At 55.4% G+C, this 17,588-nt stretch overlaps 5 protein-coding genes across 5 annotated transcripts; 4 read left to right on the top strand and 1 right to left on the bottom strand.

The window, feature by feature from the left end:
* Window positions 1-307: 307 nt before the first annotated feature.
* On the top strand, window positions 308-3,609 carry PG997_012071 (fungal-specific transcription factor domain-containing protein; the record flags this gene model as incomplete). Its single annotated transcript, XM_066816385.1, has 4 exons — window positions 308-681; window positions 935-1,197; window positions 1,388-1,899; window positions 1,960-3,609. The coding sequence occupies 4 exons, from the start codon at window positions 308-310 to the stop codon at window positions 3,607-3,609; spliced, it is 2,799 nt and encodes a 932-aa protein (XP_066662077.1).
* A 3,020-nt stretch (window positions 3,610-6,629) lies between these two features.
* PG997_012070 (GAS2 domain-containing protein) lies at window positions 6,630-9,411 on the top strand (the record flags this gene model as incomplete). The annotated part of the gene is made up of 2 exons (XM_066816384.1): window positions 6,630-8,884; window positions 8,928-9,411. 2 exons carry the CDS (start codon window positions 6,630-6,632, stop codon window positions 9,409-9,411), a joined length of 2,739 nt encoding a protein of 912 aa, XP_066662076.1.
* An 823-nt stretch (window positions 9,412-10,234) lies between these two features.
* PG997_012069 (uncharacterized protein) lies at window positions 10,235-12,466 on the bottom strand (the record flags this gene model as incomplete). The annotated part of the gene is made up of 4 exons (XM_066816383.1): window positions 10,235-11,726; window positions 11,784-11,950; window positions 12,026-12,367; window positions 12,431-12,466. 4 exons carry the CDS (start codon window positions 12,464-12,466, stop codon window positions 10,235-10,237), a joined length of 2,037 nt encoding a protein of 678 aa, XP_066662075.1.
* Window positions 12,467-12,909: 443 nt separating this feature from the next.
* PG997_012068 (uncharacterized protein) lies at window positions 12,910-15,618 on the top strand (the record flags this gene model as incomplete). Its single annotated transcript, XM_066816382.1, has 1 exon — window positions 12,910-15,618. The coding sequence occupies one exon, from the start codon at window positions 12,910-12,912 to the stop codon at window positions 15,616-15,618; it is 2,709 nt and encodes a 902-aa protein (XP_066662074.1).
* A 471-nt stretch (window positions 15,619-16,089) lies between these two features.
* Window positions 16,090-17,412, top strand: PG997_012067 (uncharacterized protein; the record flags this gene model as incomplete). The annotated part of the gene is made up of 1 exon (XM_066816381.1): window positions 16,090-17,412. One exon carries the CDS (start codon window positions 16,090-16,092, stop codon window positions 17,410-17,412), a length of 1,323 nt encoding a protein of 440 aa, XP_066662073.1.
* Between the last annotated feature and the right edge of the window lie 176 nt (window positions 17,413-17,588).

Here is a 17,588-nt window from a genome sequence, read left to right as displayed (position 1 = left end):
CCAAGGTGCAAACTAGAGCAGGTTTCCCTACGACCGGTCCTTCGCCGCTTACGACTTACATTCCCATCGTCAACACGCTCCCGCCCCAAGAACCCCGTGCAGTAGTGTGGAAGAAACAGCCTCGACTAATGCGTCCTCGAACTGACTGGCAACTCAATCTACGCCGGATGCCATTGGAATAAGTGGGATACACCTCACCGCTCGGATTTGGATTCCCCTTTTTGGTGCATTTGCTTTGTCATAGGCAAAGATAATTGGCAAATACAAGAACGAAGACCCTTGTTGCATTTCTTGCTCAACCACCACAATGGCTGCAGATAACGAAGCTGTTGCCCTGCCTGGCCCTGAGGCGGAAGCCGAGGCAGGCGCTGCTGCTGCTCCTGCTCCTACTGCTGTTACCCGTTCGCCAGAGCCGCAGACCCAGGAACCTCCGAGCCCGACGACAACAGCGACCCAGAACCCGGAAGAGAAGGATTCGGCAGGTCTCACGCCCTCGAAGAAGCGCTCGGCCTCTACATCGGAGCCCAGTGGCTCGACCAAGGTCACGAAACGGCGGGCTGCCCGCGCCTGCGTGTCCTGCCGGGCTCGCAAGGTCCGTTGTGACGTGGTCGAGGGCGCTCCCTGCGGCAATTGCAGATGGGACAACGTGGAATGCGTTGTCCAAGAAAGCCGCCGGCGAAAGTGAGTCGATTTTCCACAATTGCCGTATATTCGGTTCTTACCACACACATACCGCATACGCTATGCGGCTGATCCCACGAGATCGACATTGGTCGTAAATTGCGTCATTTCAATTGGCAGCGATCTTTGTGATTTTTGTTGCTGGTCAAATGATCTCCAAATTCTCCCCAAACCTCGATTGGAGGGCTCAATTGCGTATAGCTGCTAACCCCTGGTCGTTTTGGTGTTACAGAAAGAACTTGTTCGACGCAAGCACTTCAGCCGCTGGGCACACCCCCGGTCAGCAGAAAATTGCCGAGGCACAGAGGCCGACAACGACGAGCCCTGTCAACATCAGTCCGGCCCCTGATGTCCGTCGACAGAGCGAGGTGTCACTCGCAGCCTCAGCAGTCAATGTTACCCCTGCGGAGGCGGCGGCGGCAAATGCAGCCATCAGTCAGCAGGTGGCTCAGTCCACATGCGCAACTAGCTTCCCGGATGGCAGCGGCTTGGACGGTCACGTTCCCAATCTAATCTGTAAGTCGCTGATCCCCTTCGTGTCACCCCGCGGACTTTCACATGCTTCGCAAGTCGGAGCTGGATGTCAGATTTGGCCTTGGCCCCTGACGAGCCCCGCGGGCCTTTTTTTCCTCCTTCTATTCGTTCCGTTCGATGATATGATATCTCATATCCTACAGCGCTGACACCGGACTTTCATGTGCAACAGATCAACAGCAGTCGGATGCGAGGACCGACCCGGTGTTGCTGCTAGCCCAGCTTCAGCAGTCTACCAACAACGGACCTGGATTCCCGAATCTCTGGTCTGATGCTACTGCCGGCTTCAGCAATGCGAAAACTGCCCAGTTCTTGAACACACTCGAGGAACCTGATGCATCTTCTCAGCTACCTGGCTTTATCCGGCCACTGCCCTCCAAGATCGCCCCCGAGGATGTGAACTATCTGCACTTGAAGGGGGCGCTGACGTTGCCCACGCCCTCCCTCCAGAATGCGCTTCTTCGGGCCTACGTCGAATATGTACATCCATACATGCCGCTCATGGAGCTGCATGACTTCCTCGCTGCCATCAACTCGACAGATGGACTCTATGGACAGATCAGCTTGTTCTTGTACCACGCCGTAATGTTTGCCAGTACGGCGTATGTGGATGTCAAGTACCTGAAGGAGGCCGGCTACTCCAGCCGGAAGGCTGCGCGCAAGGCCTTCTTCCAGAAAACAAGGGTAAGTCATCACATGAACATATCTCTATGCGAGGGGTATAAGCTGACCGACATGCATTAGCTTTTGTACGACTTTGACTACGAGAGTGACCGCCTTATACTCGTACAGGCGTTGCTTCTCATGACGTATTGGTACGAGACGCCCGACGACCAGAAGGATACCTGGCATTGGATGGGCGTGGCTATATCGCTCGCGCATACGATCGGACTTCACCGCAACCCGGCCAACACGAATATGTCGCTCCGTAAGCAAAAGTTATGGAAGCGCATCTGGTGGTCGTGCTTTATGCGCGATCGCTTAATCGCTCTGGGTATGCGCAGGCCGACCAGGATAAAGGACGAAGATTACGACGTGCCCATGCTGGATGAGGGCGACTTCGAGATCGGGCCCCTGGCGGACGAGATCCAGGTCGTAAACCATGACTGCACTCTCGTTCGCGACGTTCTGATGCAGCAAGAGCTTGCGTCCATGTGTGTCGCCAAGGCAAAGTTATGCTTATGTATCAGCCAGATGCTCAAAGCGCAATACTCTGTGCTTGTGCGGGATAAGTCGAGGCCGGAAAACACGACGAACAGCACCATGATGCTGCACCCTAAGAAGCAGTTGGACAATATCGAGCTCGTCAACGAGGTTGATATCTCGCTTATGGCTTGGGTCCAGGCGCTTCCCGCGTGCTGTCAATATAGGCCACTGACGCAGCTGGATCTTAGGGACGGGCACAAGACCATCGCTGTTCAGCGTAACTTGCTTCACATGGTTTACTATACTACAATCTCAGCCCTCCACCGGCCCCAGTTCCTGCACTCATCGCCCCTACATGTGCCGACCACATCGAGGCAAGCGCAGGAGATGTCGAGAATGAAGGTCCGAGATTCGGCATCCCACATCACCCGGATGGTGAATGAGCTTCACCAACTCAAACTGGAGAAGTTCCTTCCTACAACAGGTGTTACCGTCATTCTTCCCGCGATGATTATCCACCTCTTGGAGATGAAGAACAATGTTGCCCAGGCCCGTGACAAGGCTGTTCAGGGCTTCCTCCAGTGCATGAAAGTGATGGTGAAGCTACGCGACAGCTATGCAGCTGCCGACTACGCCGTCGCCTTCCTTGACGCGGCCCTCCGCAAGGCTGCCATTGACCTGCAGGCTTCGCAGCAAGCCGCCGCAGCAGCGACCACCGCCAATGCTGCTAACGCTGCCAACGTTGCCAACGCCGCCAACGCCGCCAACAACGCCAAGAACAATGCGGCCTTCTTCCGGGCGCCGACCGCCGTGGTGGTCGCCGAGGAGATGGCGACCCCGCCGCCGGAGAACCTACCGTACATGACGCAGCCCGAGGCGGCGCTCATGAACCCCAGCACCGTCTACGTGCCGCCGGCCGAGCTGATGGGCGCCGCAGCGGCCGGCATCGCGGGCAACTCGCCGCCCGACACCAACAAGGATGGCTTCACGCCCAGCGCATCGAGCGGGTCGTCGAACGGCAGTGACGCGTGCCAGCCGCCCACGCTCGACGTCGAGATGGACTTTGTCGACAATGATCAGGACGAGTTCGACTGGAACGCGCTCACGGGCACCAACATTGACTTCGACCAGTGGCTGCACTTCCCCGGCGAGAACGTGGGCGGCGCCAAGGGGCCTACTGGCACGGCTGCCGACGGTGGCGCGGCGGATCCGTTCCTCAATGTCTTGGGTGACGGGGTAAAGGTGTAATGACTCATGGAATGTTTTGCTTCGAATTACATACTTGAATATTTCGTCTTCAAGGGGGTAATACGACAGGGCTGGAACTGGCGTTTCTACGGATGGCATTGTGCTTTCCGGGCAAGGGATGAACTTTTTAGGGCGTCATCTTGGTCCACCAGGAGGTATTGGGGGCGTCTGGGTTTCTGGCTTGGGATATTTCTGTCTTTTTTTCTTCTTGTTTTCAAGCCATCTGACAAAAGTCTGTCTTTTGGGGACCACGGGGGCGTATCTGAGGTTTCATTTATGACTCATGAGGACGTTGTTTTTATATATACCCTGTTGGGATTTATGACGATATAAGAAGCTACTACTACTTACTACTACTTTACTATGATATATAGTTGCAAAGTGTATATGGATGGAGGATCGAGCATGGCTGTTGGTAGATAGAGGAAATATATGAGGGTGTCCTAATCTATTCCGACCTGACGTGACTAGTGACATATTCCATGGGGGGGGCCATCCCAGCTCCCACCCGGCATCGAAATAAGGTTACGTGAACGGATATATCTGGGCTACTATAGGCATCACATGTTGTATACGCGCGCGTTCTGTCGTGTGTGTCTCTATAGCCATCGTTGGGTAGAAATACTATCGTCCGCTAGCCAGCCATTTTACTTACTGACCATTCCGCCCTGGGTATCGCACCTCCAACTCGACACGGAATTGATATTCCACGAACGGTCATCTCGAAGCTAGCTCTACTAGTCCTATACTATAATAGCTTTCCGACGTACACTTGTTGACGAGGCAAAGACGGGGCAACTTTGATACCCAGCCAACCTACAGTATGAATTCTGCTTGGTATTAGTGCAAGGCACGTTACTACAGAAATGGGTTCTCGGACACAAAAATTTTATCCTCTGAAGACATAGGTAGTGCAAGCTTTTTAGAGTTGCATTCTCTTTTCTTTTCTGTCTCAGAGACTAGAGGCATCTAACCCGAATCTAGCGAACGCCTCGTTATCGTGGGATCTCCCGTCCCGAGTTTTGTGTGACGAACTCCAGAAAAAAATGAGGGTCGTCAGCCACCCCTTCAATGGTCTCCCTCGGGTTTATATTTCCATCTGAGTGACCCGAGATTGGGAGCTCCATCTGGACTGGCTCCTGGCGGGGATCCCTGGAACCGTTTGCTGGGCAACCGGAGCTTAGGAGGGTCAGCCGCCAGTAGTCCGTCGGACGAGACAGCATGTCAACATCGTCCGGTGTGTGTCTGTTGTTGGCAGCCGTTTGGCTATATGGCACTTGATGCATCGATGTTGCTGACTAAAGAGGTAGGCGTTTCTCTCTCTGTCTGTCTCTATATGCGACGGGGACTTATCTGATGAAACAATACGAGAAACGAGACTTGAGGATCTGCTCAATGCAGGGTCAAGCAAGGCGCGGATGGCGAGCAGAGGCAAGCAGAACCGCCCCGCTAGGCCCGGGTTGGACCCGATGGGTTTTTGTTCGCGCAGTTAATTTGGAAGGGGACTCCACGCGTTGCTGAGGGCGCGCTTCATATTGACGGAAGCTGGATTGCCTGGCCCCGTCCACCCCTGCCCAGGTCGGTATTCGACGACTGCCAAAGCCTCTGCCAATTTGCGCATAAGGGGATTGCGGGCATGGGTGGCATGTGGCAGTGGCAGGGCAGCCAGCTTGTCAGTCAGTCCGTCAGTCAGTCCGTAACTAGGTAGTCCTCAAACCTCCAACCAATCTGCTTCTCCCTCCCCGTCTTTGTTTCTCTATACATCTTATTCTTTTTCTGCACCTCCGATTCTTTGCATGCATGTAGCGCCGTCGGACGTGGAGGAGCGAGAACGCGCAGCTTCAAGTGAGCAGAAGAGAAACGACCGGATCGGGCCCGTCGCCAGCCCACGATCTTGCCAATTCATGCTCAACACGCAGCACGCGCAGCACAGTGGAGGAAGTTCCATCTAATTCCCCGGCTCTCATTGCATGATTCCGATCTCTGCTTCGCGCCAGCAACGACTGCTTTGCGTTTTGCGTCAACCAACCTCCCGCCTCCCGCGCTCGTTTTCCTTCCAATCCAATGTAACTGGGCAGCAGCACATCCGTCATTACCAGTCATAATCTTGCATTACCCTGCATACACCGCGACCCAGCACAGCACCGAGTTGACGTGTGTCCTCCATCTTGGAGACCACCCAACTGACCAATCCTTCACCCGTCCTGCGCATCCATTCGCTCGCTCGCGCACTTTCCGCCTTGCCTTGGCTCAACAGGGCGACGACCTGCAGACCTGCATAGCCCAGCCCGTTCATTACTTTCCTTAATCCTCTTTTTATTCTCTCTCCCTCACATTCTCTTGAGCATTGATAAAAAGAACAAAAAATTGGTCTTTGCCCTTCTGCTTGGGCCAACCTCCTCCACCAGCCGTTCCCCGCGACCTGACACCAGTCGCACATCCTCAAACCGAACGGGGTCGACGATACCTGACGTAACGCAAACCAACCCCCCTTAGCTCCTCCAGCCTTGCAAAGCTACCTACTGTACTTGACCTCCAGCTTGCTGCACGCGGCCGGGTTGCGCACCACACCGACTTATTCACATTTTGATCTGTCCACGATCCAGATGACGCACCTGGAAGCTGCAGCCCATCGTACCTGACTAAAGTCTGTGTGTCACGGCATCCATCAAGCACCGGCATCCCGCGCGCGCGCAAAAGGGTGCTCCATACTTGGGGAAGGGACAGGCGGGTCGCACGCAAAACCGGGGGGAAACGAGAAAGGGCAAACGACGTTCAATCAGCACCCGGCGCATGTTCCCCAGAATCACATCATGATGGGCTATTGCAGTTGATCTCCTCTCATTTCCAACTCTCCCCCATTCATCTCCGGCGGACCGATTTGGGACTGGCCATGTCTCATTCCCACGTGCGATTAAAACCAGAAAAATACAACACGCGACTAACACACAGATACCAACAATGTCCGAACACCGGGCGACCACTACCATGGCTACTCCGCCCCCGGTGGGCGCGGTGCCATGCGCCGCCCTCTTCGTTCCTCGTCGCGATCTCCAACTCGACACCGCATGAGCGACAACCTACTCGCACGCCTATCGCCAATGTCAGCAGTCGAGGCGCTACGCGCCCCCGAGGGCCCCTTGAAGATCTGCCTGGATAATGCGACGCCTTCAGAACAGTCCTTTACCATGAGGACCGCCCTGGCCTCGAGGAAGATTCATGACTGGATGGACGAGCTTTCCTCTTGGCCTTGGCCAACCCACTCTCCCTCGGCCGGCTTCGAGATGCCTCTTTCTAAGAGAAGGAAGGTATCGGACCCTTTCGAATCCTCCGATGACGGTCAGTCGCAACAGTCTGCGGACCACCCAGAGCCGGACTACCTGGGAAGCTTGCCAGCCGAGGACGTAACTGCATACGAGGGCAGGACCGAGACTATACAACGCGAATTGGCGGCCTTGGATATCGAAGAAATTAAAATGCATGTCCTACACAACCACGTTATGCCCTTATCGCGGCCCGGCACGCCATTCTCAGATGCCGGCCTTTCCGTCACGTCTACCATGGCTTTCGCCAAGATGGAGGACTTGTCGGCCGTGATAACCGCTATCACGGTCCAAGCCCTGCCCAACCTCGCAAGGCTATCAAGATTATTAAATATTTGGGGTGTTCGACTCGTAGTCTTGCGCAAAGTGCCAATTGTTCTTTCGCTGATCTCGGAAGCCGAGGTTGCGATAGAAGCCGGCTGGAACGCAATAGAGGTCGCAGGGTCACCATCTCTTGAAGATGGTCCGAGTGGCACTTCCGCCGCCAGAAAACGCTTGCCACTGCCGCGAAAAGACTACGAAGTCATGAATCAGGTTCTGCAAAAGAAGGTTGCCAGCCCGGGTCGCGACATGGATTTTATGTTGGACACCCTGGAAGGCAGCGAAGATACACTGCCCGATGAATGGCTTGATCGTTTAGAGGCTGTTGAGAAAGAGTATGCCGAATGGGCGATCACAGCGGAAAGGCGTGTACAAGAAGGCGAATGGGGCCTCTCCACCAAGCCAGCTGCTGAGCAGCTTAAGGTTCACCTCCCGGAAACCCCGCAGCCCGAGATTCGTATCCAATTATCGAGCCCGGTGCTGGATCGCGACCCGGCTTTTGGCAGCATTGACGATTCCTCGCCTCCTGCGCCGTTTGACCATTCGCTGTTCGCCAGCGAAGCGAACAGCCCCGATGACAGCCCGAGCAGGCGCGTTGCCTCAGCTGATGGACAGCAAGAGCTTTATTTGGACGAAGACGACTTGACGGAAGGTCCCACACTTGATTACGATGGGACGGATGACGGTTACGGAATCGCAACTAGGTCACTCCCGATCATTTCAAAAACCGAAGCCTCAGACCCTCTGGAATCATCCCTGATGCACGAGGGGGATGAATCATATGCCTCTAGCTCTCAAGCAACCCAGCAGCTTGCGCCGCCAGCACACATTGCGCGCATGGCAGTTCCGGATCCTGAAACCGAGTTTTCTTATTTAGAATCAGTCATCGAAGAAGACGAGGAGGACGAGCTTGAGCTGCCTCCGGCCAGATTTGCGCCCAGGAAGATTAGCCAAGAGTCTATGAATTCTAACCGCTCCTACGAATTCGGGCGTCTGGCTGATCCGGATGAGCCATTGAGCGACGCGCTGAGCCCTCCCGGCTCTCCCGCTCTGCGGTATAACCCCCGCTCCAATTCGATGAGTTACCCAGAGCAGCGCGATCTCTCGCCTGACAATGTCACCCCTCCTAAGAGTCCTCTGGAGTCTGGTGTTTACGATATGGAGTCTTCCTTTGATCACAGCCAGATGTATACTCCTGGATACTCTACACCCGGCTACTCAATACCGAGCAACGAGTCGGACTTACACCGGCAGATCCGTGGAGTCCTCAAGTCGCTGCCGAATAAGATTCGGTTCACGCGAAGGGAGGCCACGGTCGAGCTCAACCCACCTGATCTCAATCTGCCGGGCCGAGCCAAGCTGAAGCTTTCGGAACCCGCCAACCGACGCAGCAATTCCGCCATGTCCACCAGATCTACCATGTCCATGTCATCTCGTGCAGGCACTCCCTCGTTCTTGCTGGCACCCGCCAAGGAGTCTCGGCATCGATCCAGGAACAGCCGGGATGCGCAGACCTACTTCCTCTCGCGATCCTCTGGCGAAGCGCCGATGAAGCTGCTCATCCGTAGTGTCGGAGAGAGCGGCGAGCGCGTCATGGTTCGTGTCGGCGGCGGGTGGGCCGACTTGGGCGAGTACCTGAAGGAATACGCCATCCACCACGGCCGGCGGTCCCAGGGGTGAAGGAAAGGTTGAGGTCAAGGACGTACCTACGCCGTCTGGCCGGACACTCGGGTCAAGCCCGCCTAGCAGGCCGGGCACTGCTCACGATTCGCCCATGACGCCCCTCGCCGTTCGGAAGACTAGAAAGAGTCTGGTCGGCGAGACCCTGCCGTCTGCGAAGACGTTGCAGCCCCAGACCCCGATGTCGGCCATGACCAAGGATGCTGCGACACCGGAATCCGGCGCGTCGGGCCGCTCCGTCTCCTCGACGGAGGCGGACAACAGCGTCCTGGGTCTGTCCGGGCCCAAGCCCAAGAAGGCCGACAGGCTGAGCGACGAGAGCCGGGCTTGGGTCGAGGACGTGACGAGCAAGGTCCGCTCAGCTAGTGGCGATCAGCGGAATCTGACCTCTGCGGACTCTCATGAGAGAAAGGGAAAATTCGTCGAATTGGGCAAAGTCGGAGGAACGAAGCGAGTATACAGGAAGCCGGGGCAATAAAGGGCACACGGCAACGATCTCATCAATTGGAGTAAACTGGACTCTGGCGGAGGAACACATCTATGGGCATGCGGAAACGAATTATACCCCCCGCTTTACTGTAGCATCACGATCATGGAGTATTGATTCGGAGCAAAAGGGAAAGCGAAAAAGGGCTGGTTGGTTTTTAAGGTCCCTATGGAAACAGGCATTGGCTGGTGTTCAACCGGGGTTCACGGCAGTATAACCTGCAATCATCTTTTTTGTTGTTTTTTTACCTGTCTTGTTTTTGTTCCTCATCTTTTTACTACACCGTCAGTCATCGGTTCCTTCGCGAGTACGAAGAATTGCTTCTTTCTACTGCTATTGTAGAGGATCGACCTTGTGTCCTCTCCTTTTCCCTTGTGTGCTCAGTCATCAAATACCCCATCTTAGCAGATTCAGCATGAATCACAGAAAATGTTCTAAATCATATATCATCATACTATTGAATCCACATCCGACTAGTGATTATGACATCTATTGTAAGAAGCTTCTGCTGGCGTACCAGCACTAACCATTGTAGATTTTATTTGAGCTTGTTTCCTATGTCGGACGAAAGGGGACTGATTAGAGATATATGACAACTCGATGTGATATCATTGAAGCAAAGCACCCAGAAAGGGGTTATAATGAGAAGCATTACTATCGTGAAAGTTTGGTATTTCCTCCTTTCTCTAACGAACCGGCTGACTATCTCTATCAATCAAGCCTTTAAACCCCACTGCCTACTAAGGAGTAATCTTACAAAAAGCACGCAGTTCACGAGAGTCCCCTTGGCCAGCAGCTTCACGCCATCATCACCTTATATTGCCGGGGGCTCCTGCTCCTGCTCCTCCGCCCCATTCCGTCTCGGCATCCGCTCTTCTTCATCCACTGCCGCAGCCACGGCCCTCCTCTCCGCCGTGCGCCGCGCCAGCGCCTCGCGCATTTCACGGGCCTCGCGGTCCACCATGCGCTGAAACTCCAGCTCCCGTTCCCGCTCCCGCTCGTTGTCCCGCTGGCGCGCGCGCTCGCGCTCGGCGGCGGCGGCGGCCTCTTCTTCCTCGGCCTCTTCGGCTTCCTCTTCCTCGCGCATCTCGCGCCAGACCTCCTCGCTGACGTGGAAGGACTGCGAGACGACCGTCATGAAGGTCCAGACCTCGGCGCTGACGAGGAGCTGCAGGAAGTTGAGGGCGAGGGCGCTGCCGGTGCGGCGGAAGGACCAGAAGTCGTGCAGGTTTAGGGGGAGCAGCTGGTCGATACCCGTGCCGGAGGAGGAAATGAGGGAGAGTTGGGGGAGGGCGCGGCTGGTTTGGACGAAGCCTCGCGCCATGGCGCGCAGGATCAGGGCCTCGATGGGGGAGCAGGCGACGTTGACGAGGAAGCGGCAGAGGTTGTCGGCGGCGAGGGTGGTGGGGAGCAGGGTTAGCGGGGTCACCATGTAGAACTTCTTGTCGAGGCTGGCGCTGCCGGACGAGGCCCAGGAGGAGCGGTTGTCGTGGTTGGCGCCGCCGCCGCCGCTCGGTTGGCCGCCGCCGTTGTTGCTGTAGCTGGGCCGCAGCTCGGCGGACCAGACGCCCGCGGGCGGCTCCGTGGTCTCGCTCGTGTCGACGTCGAAGCTGATGAGGGTCGGGTTGATCATGTCGGTGTCTTCCTCGTCTGTGCCGTAGTCTTGCTCGCCGGAACCGCCGCCGCCGCCGCCAGTGGCAGTGGCAGTGCCACTGCCGGAATTCGTATTGGCTCCGCGATTGGAGAAGGTGCTGTGCCGACGTAGCGCGCCTACCGCTATGCCTTGCTCGGCGGTAGCGGTAGCGGTAGCGGCGGCGGCGACGTTGTTACCTCCTTCGAGAGCCTGGAGCGTGGCAGCATCTTGAGACGGGTTCCGCACATGGCGGATCTCGCGGTCGGCCGCCCCCAGGGTCGGGGATTCGGGAATATGGGGGTTGTGACTCTCCTGGGGCGGTCGCGGTGGCGGAGCCCGCAAGTCAGAAGCCCGGAGCAGGAAACCGTTATTGTGAGGACGAGGGAGGAGACGAAACATGGTGGTGCCCAAGTCAAGCCTGGAAATAAGTCGTTTCATTAGGTAGTAACCGGCATAGGGGGCCAGGTTGACCGCGAGTTGGCCCGCCCAGGCAGTGACAGAGGAGGCGCTAATGGTTTCCATACGGGGCGGGGCAACAAAGGGGGATGCGCTGCTAAAGGGGACGAAGAACATGGGGCTGGGTAGCCACGTAGACGATGGTATGAGATCGAGTCTCTGAAGTATAGTAAATATCTCGAAATGGAAGTTACACCACACGAGACCGCTGACCAGCCTGCGAGAGGGTTAGCATCTGGGTCTGTGATGCCAAGTTCAGGGATGCGCAGCTTACCATGGCTTACTTCGTACGAATGCAGCTTCGTTTTTGAAATAATACTCCAAGGCTCTGGCAGGCAAGTAGGCTTGTAGACCGACCAATGCCATCTGTGAGTTGGTCCGGCGGCTCAACTCGAACTGCCATAGCCGAGTGAACTCAATGTGGCAGTACGGTCTGTAGACCTGAGATGATGAGTCAGCCAACTTCGCCCTTCATTACTCGACGGCAAACAGAACGTTTGTAGTGGGCAGACTTACCAGAGACCTTTGCCGTACACCTTCGAGGGCCCATGTGCCTATGTCTGCTAGCAGGCGGCCAGCGGGGATCAGCGCCTGCGCTACACTGTTCTCGTACTCGAGCTGGTCCTGCACCAGCGAGGACGCCGTGTCCTTGGTTTCGGCGAACCCGGAAGCAGAAGGGTCATCGGGCTCCGCGACCCCGATGACGTGCATGACCTCGTTGTGGGCGCGGATCATGCTCTTGATGACGGACTTGGTCTCCGGATTGACGACGCGGCCCTTTTCATCATACTGCCGGGGCGGCTCGCGAGGATCCGCCTCGCCAGTTCCCATGACGACATCATCATATGGTGAGCGGCCCTGCGATGAGTATTAGCCTATGAACACAAGGCGGTTGGTTGACCGGGAGGGAAAAGTGTGTACCAGTGCCTGGGAAGTCAGTGGCCCCAGTCGGCCCATGTTGAGTCGCAGTTGAGGGACAGGGGCATTCGTGTCAGCCCCCAACCATTAAAACTTTGAGTCCAGGGGTAATTGACACCAGCTATGTTGATGTGCTGGTATGCAATATTATGAATGGAATTGATAGAGCCGCATTCTTTTCAAGCCTATTCCCATGGTTCGCAAAGGGCTCTGGATCTAGCAATTGCAACCAAGAAGCTTGGATGTGTTCATGTATTGTCTTGGGCGAGCCAATGGAGCGGGTAGGGAACTACAGTGGAGCAACAGTGCATTCTTAGCGCTGGATAGCTAAAGCAGACCCCTGTAAAATGCGGCATGTCTGCGCTTATCGATAACCAAAAATTTATTGAGAGAGCAAGCAACAACCCGCTGTAGCAACTGTCGATTGCAGACCAAACCACTCTTCACGATAGGGAAGCAGGACGTGCCTTGACAACAGCACAATGTCCGGCAAATCGCCCTTCAAAACGACCTTCGAGGCCGGAGAGGTCATCAGGCCAATTTTCACCGGCGGCGCCTTTGCGCTTGACAACAGCGCTCGTTTGTTGGCCACCACTCTCGGCGAAGATGTCGTTCTTACCGACTTGAAGACTGGCAAGCACCTTGCCACGGTTGAGGGCGATGGCGAGATCGTCTCGACTCTTACCTTGACTCCTTCCGGTTCCCACCTGATTGTGTGCTCGCGCTCGCTCTCAATGCGCATATACTCCCTCAAACGCTCGACCCCGGACGAAGAAGTCGCGACACAATTGCTCAGGACGGTTAAGCCCCATGGCACTCCCGTCCTCGTCCTTGCCGTTGACCGAACCAGCACTTTGTTGGCTACTGGAGGTACGGACGGTTCAATCAAGGTCTGGGACATTGTTGGAGGCTATGTTACGCATACGTTCCGCGGTCCCAGCGTTCTGGTGTCGGCGCTACACTTCTTCGAGGTCGCGGCAGGGTCCAAGAAGGGAGCCGAGGTGAACGGCAAGAAAGACGACAAGAAGAAGCGCCGGAAATCGCAAGCGGCGGACGACGACGAGGATTCGCCAACCGCCAGATTCCGACTCGCATCGGGTAGCCAGGATGGAAAAGTCCGTGTCTGGGATTTACACAAACGAAACGTTGTCGCAAACTTGGATTCGCATGTCTCGGACGTCCAAGGAATTGATTACTCCCCAGAGCAGGAAGTTCTGGTTACGGCTGGAAGAGACAAGACGATAACGTGGTGGGATGCGAAGTCGTGGAAGATTCGCAAAGTTGTACCCTCCTTTGAGCTGGTCGAGGCGGCCGGTTTCATTGAGGACGGAAGTGTGACCTACACCGCCGGCTCCAACGGCTGCGTGCGATATTGGGATACAGAGACCGGCAGAGAGCTCACAAAAGAGCAAACTGCCACAAATGAAACGGAGTCGTTTGTGGGTGCGATATATTGGCCTGGTTTGCCGTTCCTGCTATGCGTACAGGCGGATCACACACTGGCTCTGTTCGAGCTGCCCACGAAAGAAACTGCCGCTACTGTCCCAGCGGCATACCGGAGGATATCAGGCACACACGATGAAATTATCGATCTCCGCTACCTCCTGCCCGACCACTCCATGCTGGCACTGGCAACCAACTCGGAGGATATCCGCCTGGTGTCGGTAACAGAACCGCAAGCTGGAAACAAAGCTCTTGTCTCCGCCGAGTACTTTGGTCAGGACATTGCTCTTTTGAAAGGCCATGAGGAGATTATCATCTCTCTGGATGTCGATTGGTCTGGACACTGGGTCGCTACTGGAGCCAAGGATAACACCGCTCGACTTTGGCGTATCGACCCTGCAAACAACTCCTATACATGTTATGCTGTGTTCTCTGGACATGCTGAGTCGATCGGTGCCGTCGCATTGCCTCGAGCAAAGCCATCAGAGGGCTCCAAAGCCTACACCGATCCTCTTAACAACCCGCCGGCCTTCCTGATTACCGGTTCTCAAGATCAGACGATCAAGAAATGGGAAATTCCCAGAGAATCACAACAGGCTAGCCAGAAGAGCCTACGTGCTGCTTACACTCGCAAATCCCACGACAAAGATATCAACGCTATCGACATTAATCCGACATCTCAACTGTTCGCCTCGGCATCCCAAGATCGTACAGTCAAGATCTGGGCAACGAACGAGGGCGAGGTACAAGGAATTCTCCGTGGCCATAAGCGTGGTGTTTGGTCTGTTAGTTTTGCCCCTGCAAACACGCCCTCTATCCAGGGTGAACAGGGATCAGTCTCTGGCAAGGGCGTCGTCCTCACTGGTGCCGGTGACAAGACGATCAAGTTGTGGAGTCTGACAGATTACACCTGCATACGCACTTTCGAAGGACACACGAACAGTGTGTTGAAGGTGGTGTGGCTAAACATACCTGTGGGCGAAGAGCGCGGGAAGAAGCCCCTCTCGTTTGCTAGTGCGGGAGGAGATGGTCTAGTGAAGGTCTGGGATGCCAACAGTGGTGAGACTGAATGCACGCTGGACAACCACGAGGACCGTGTATGGGCACTTGCGGTCCAGCCGGAAACCAACACGCTCGTGTCTGGCAGTGGTGACTCGACTGTCACTTTTTGGAAAGATACCTCTGTCGAGACTCAGGAAGCTGCAAATGAAGAGCAGCTGAAGATGGTCGAGCAGGAGCAAGAGCTTCAGAACTACATTCGCCATGGCTCTTACCGAGAAGCCATTACATTGGCACTCCAGCTCAACCACCCGGGCCGTCTGCTGTCGCTGTTCACCGCAGTCGTCAAGACCAAGACGCCGGACGCGGGCAGCTTGACAGGCCTCAAGGCTGTCGATCATGTCATTGCCAACCTGTCAGACGAGCAGATCTTCTTGCTGCTTCTGAGGTTGCGAGACTGGAACACCAACGCGCGAACGGCACCGGTGGCGCAACGCATTCTCTGGGCGCTTGTCCGGAGCTACCCTGCCTCGCGCTTCTCCAACTTGTCGGTGAAGGGAGCCAGGGGCCAGAAGAGCCTAAAGGAGGTCCTCAACGCGCTGAAAGTGTATACCGAAAGGCACTACAAGCGCATGGAGGAGCTGGTGGACGAGAGTTACTTGGTGGAGTATACCCTGCAGGAGATGGACACTCTTGCACCGAGCTTGGGGCCCGCTGAGAGCACCGAGGTGGATGTAATCATGACTTAGAGAGCAGGAGTACGTGATGATTTAATTAAAAATGGAAGAATATAAGTGCCTAAACCATTCGATCTGTAATATATTGTCCTGCTGTCCCCCGGAGCCACGCACATTAGATTAGGTCCCAAGCATTCGCTCATCTAACTTGGTCCTTGTGACTTGGATGTTATAACTCAGTCTTAAGTTTTCGGGACAGCAAATTATCCTGTCCACTGTCATAGTTTGAGGAGCCCCTGGTGTTGGGGTATATAAAAAAGGGGGAAAGGGGGAAGAAAACTGCTGTCTGCAGATCTCATTTAAGGTACATTGGTACCTCTGGAACCTCCAGCTTAAAAAGACTACTTACCCCACAACCCCCGACAGGCACCAACTAACCTTGAGGAATCTCCACCACCAAGTGCATTTCATGTTCATCATCCATGTAAGCTGATTGAGCCTCGTTTTCATGCACGATCTCTACCACATACACCAACGGCCATCATGGATTCGCACAAGACGACGGCGCTCGCCCGCAAGAGGGCCGAAATGGAGCTGATGCCTCCGCCACCGGCACCCAAACGCATCAAGAGGCCGAAAAAGATTCTCGACGAGGATACCTATACCGACGCCCTGTCACAGATCATAGCCCGAGATTTCTTCCCCGGCCTGCTCGAAAGCGAAACACAGCGCGAATATCTCGACGCCCTCGAATCCAAGGACAAAGAATGGATTTCCAGTGCTGGCCGACGTCTGCAACAGGTCATGACTCCCGGGCGACACAAGCCGCGAAGAGGCACGTCTCTTGCACCACTTGCACCTGGCGCCGCAACGCCTCGAGGCTATGTCGGCGACACGCCGGCCTCTGTATCGGCGGAAACAGTCACTACTGTGGCCGACGACAAGCCCGAAGTGGACACGAACATGAGCCTGGGGACTTTCCAGTCGAAATACACAAGCGAGGACAATGAAAGCTTCTACAAGCTGCTTGATAGGCAGAACGCAAAGCGAGTCGAGAAGTACGCCTGGATGTGGACGGGGAACAAGCTGCCATCCAAGATGCAGATAGCACAGAAGCAAATCGAGATGAAGCTGTCCGAGACCAGAGGCTTGACAGACGACGGGCACAAGAAGGATAGGCTGGCGATCAAAGACAGCGACGACAGGCCAGCGCAGGCAGAGACTTGGAAATTCGTTCCGAAGAACATTCTGATGTTCACCCCGGATGGCATAGAGGATTCACTGGAAACCGTGGCGCAGAGGGCAGAAGCGACATCGAAAGCAGCACCCAAAGCCGTCAACTACTTGAACACACGATTACCACCGCCAGCAAAAATCAGTGATGATGCCTCCGTGGTATCGGAAGAACCGTCCATATCAGCCATCCGAGACGCTATAGCCGGGAAACTCTCAGCGAGTCAGGCAGGGTCCACAACAGCAGGAAACGAGACACCGCGGGTCAATGGATATGCATTTGTGGACGACGAGGAGCCGGAATACGCATCTCTATCTGCACCCATCATCGACCTGGGGCCTGGAGATGCCTCGCCAAATCCATTCACGATCAAAGAAAACAGCAGTCGGGAAGCACTCCACCATCGCATGGTCGATAAGATCTCGCAGTCGAAGCGGTCCTCGGCCATTCACGGCATGACGGGCAAGGTAGACCGAACGCCCGTACCCAAGTTCCCGAGCAGTCCTAGAGTGGGCGGGGGCCTGACGCCGGCCGCACAGCGTCTATGGGGGAAGATAGGGGGCAGCGGAGGGCGCACACCGAAGACCCCTTTGGACAGAGTGCGGCTACGCCGGCCAAGAGCTCCAGGTTGAGGCAGGTGACGAAACGCTGAGGAAGGAAGGGAGGAATATGACACGAATTTACGAAGGAACAAATAACAACCATGATACCCACAGCAACCACTAGAATAGAACAAGTCTCGAGACGATTTAATACACAAGACAACGAAATACACTTTCGATCTGACATTACGTACAAATGCTTTTCC

Source organism: Apiospora hydei, assembly GCF_038363865.1.
Source record: "Apiospora hydei strain CBS 114990 chromosome Unknown utg000009l_segment0_segment0, whole genome shotgun sequence".
In the NCBI taxonomy this organism is placed as follows: domain Eukaryota; kingdom Fungi; phylum Ascomycota; class Sordariomycetes; order Amphisphaeriales; family Apiosporaceae; genus Apiospora; species Apiospora hydei.
This window is presented reverse-complemented; position numbering and strand designations above follow the sequence as displayed.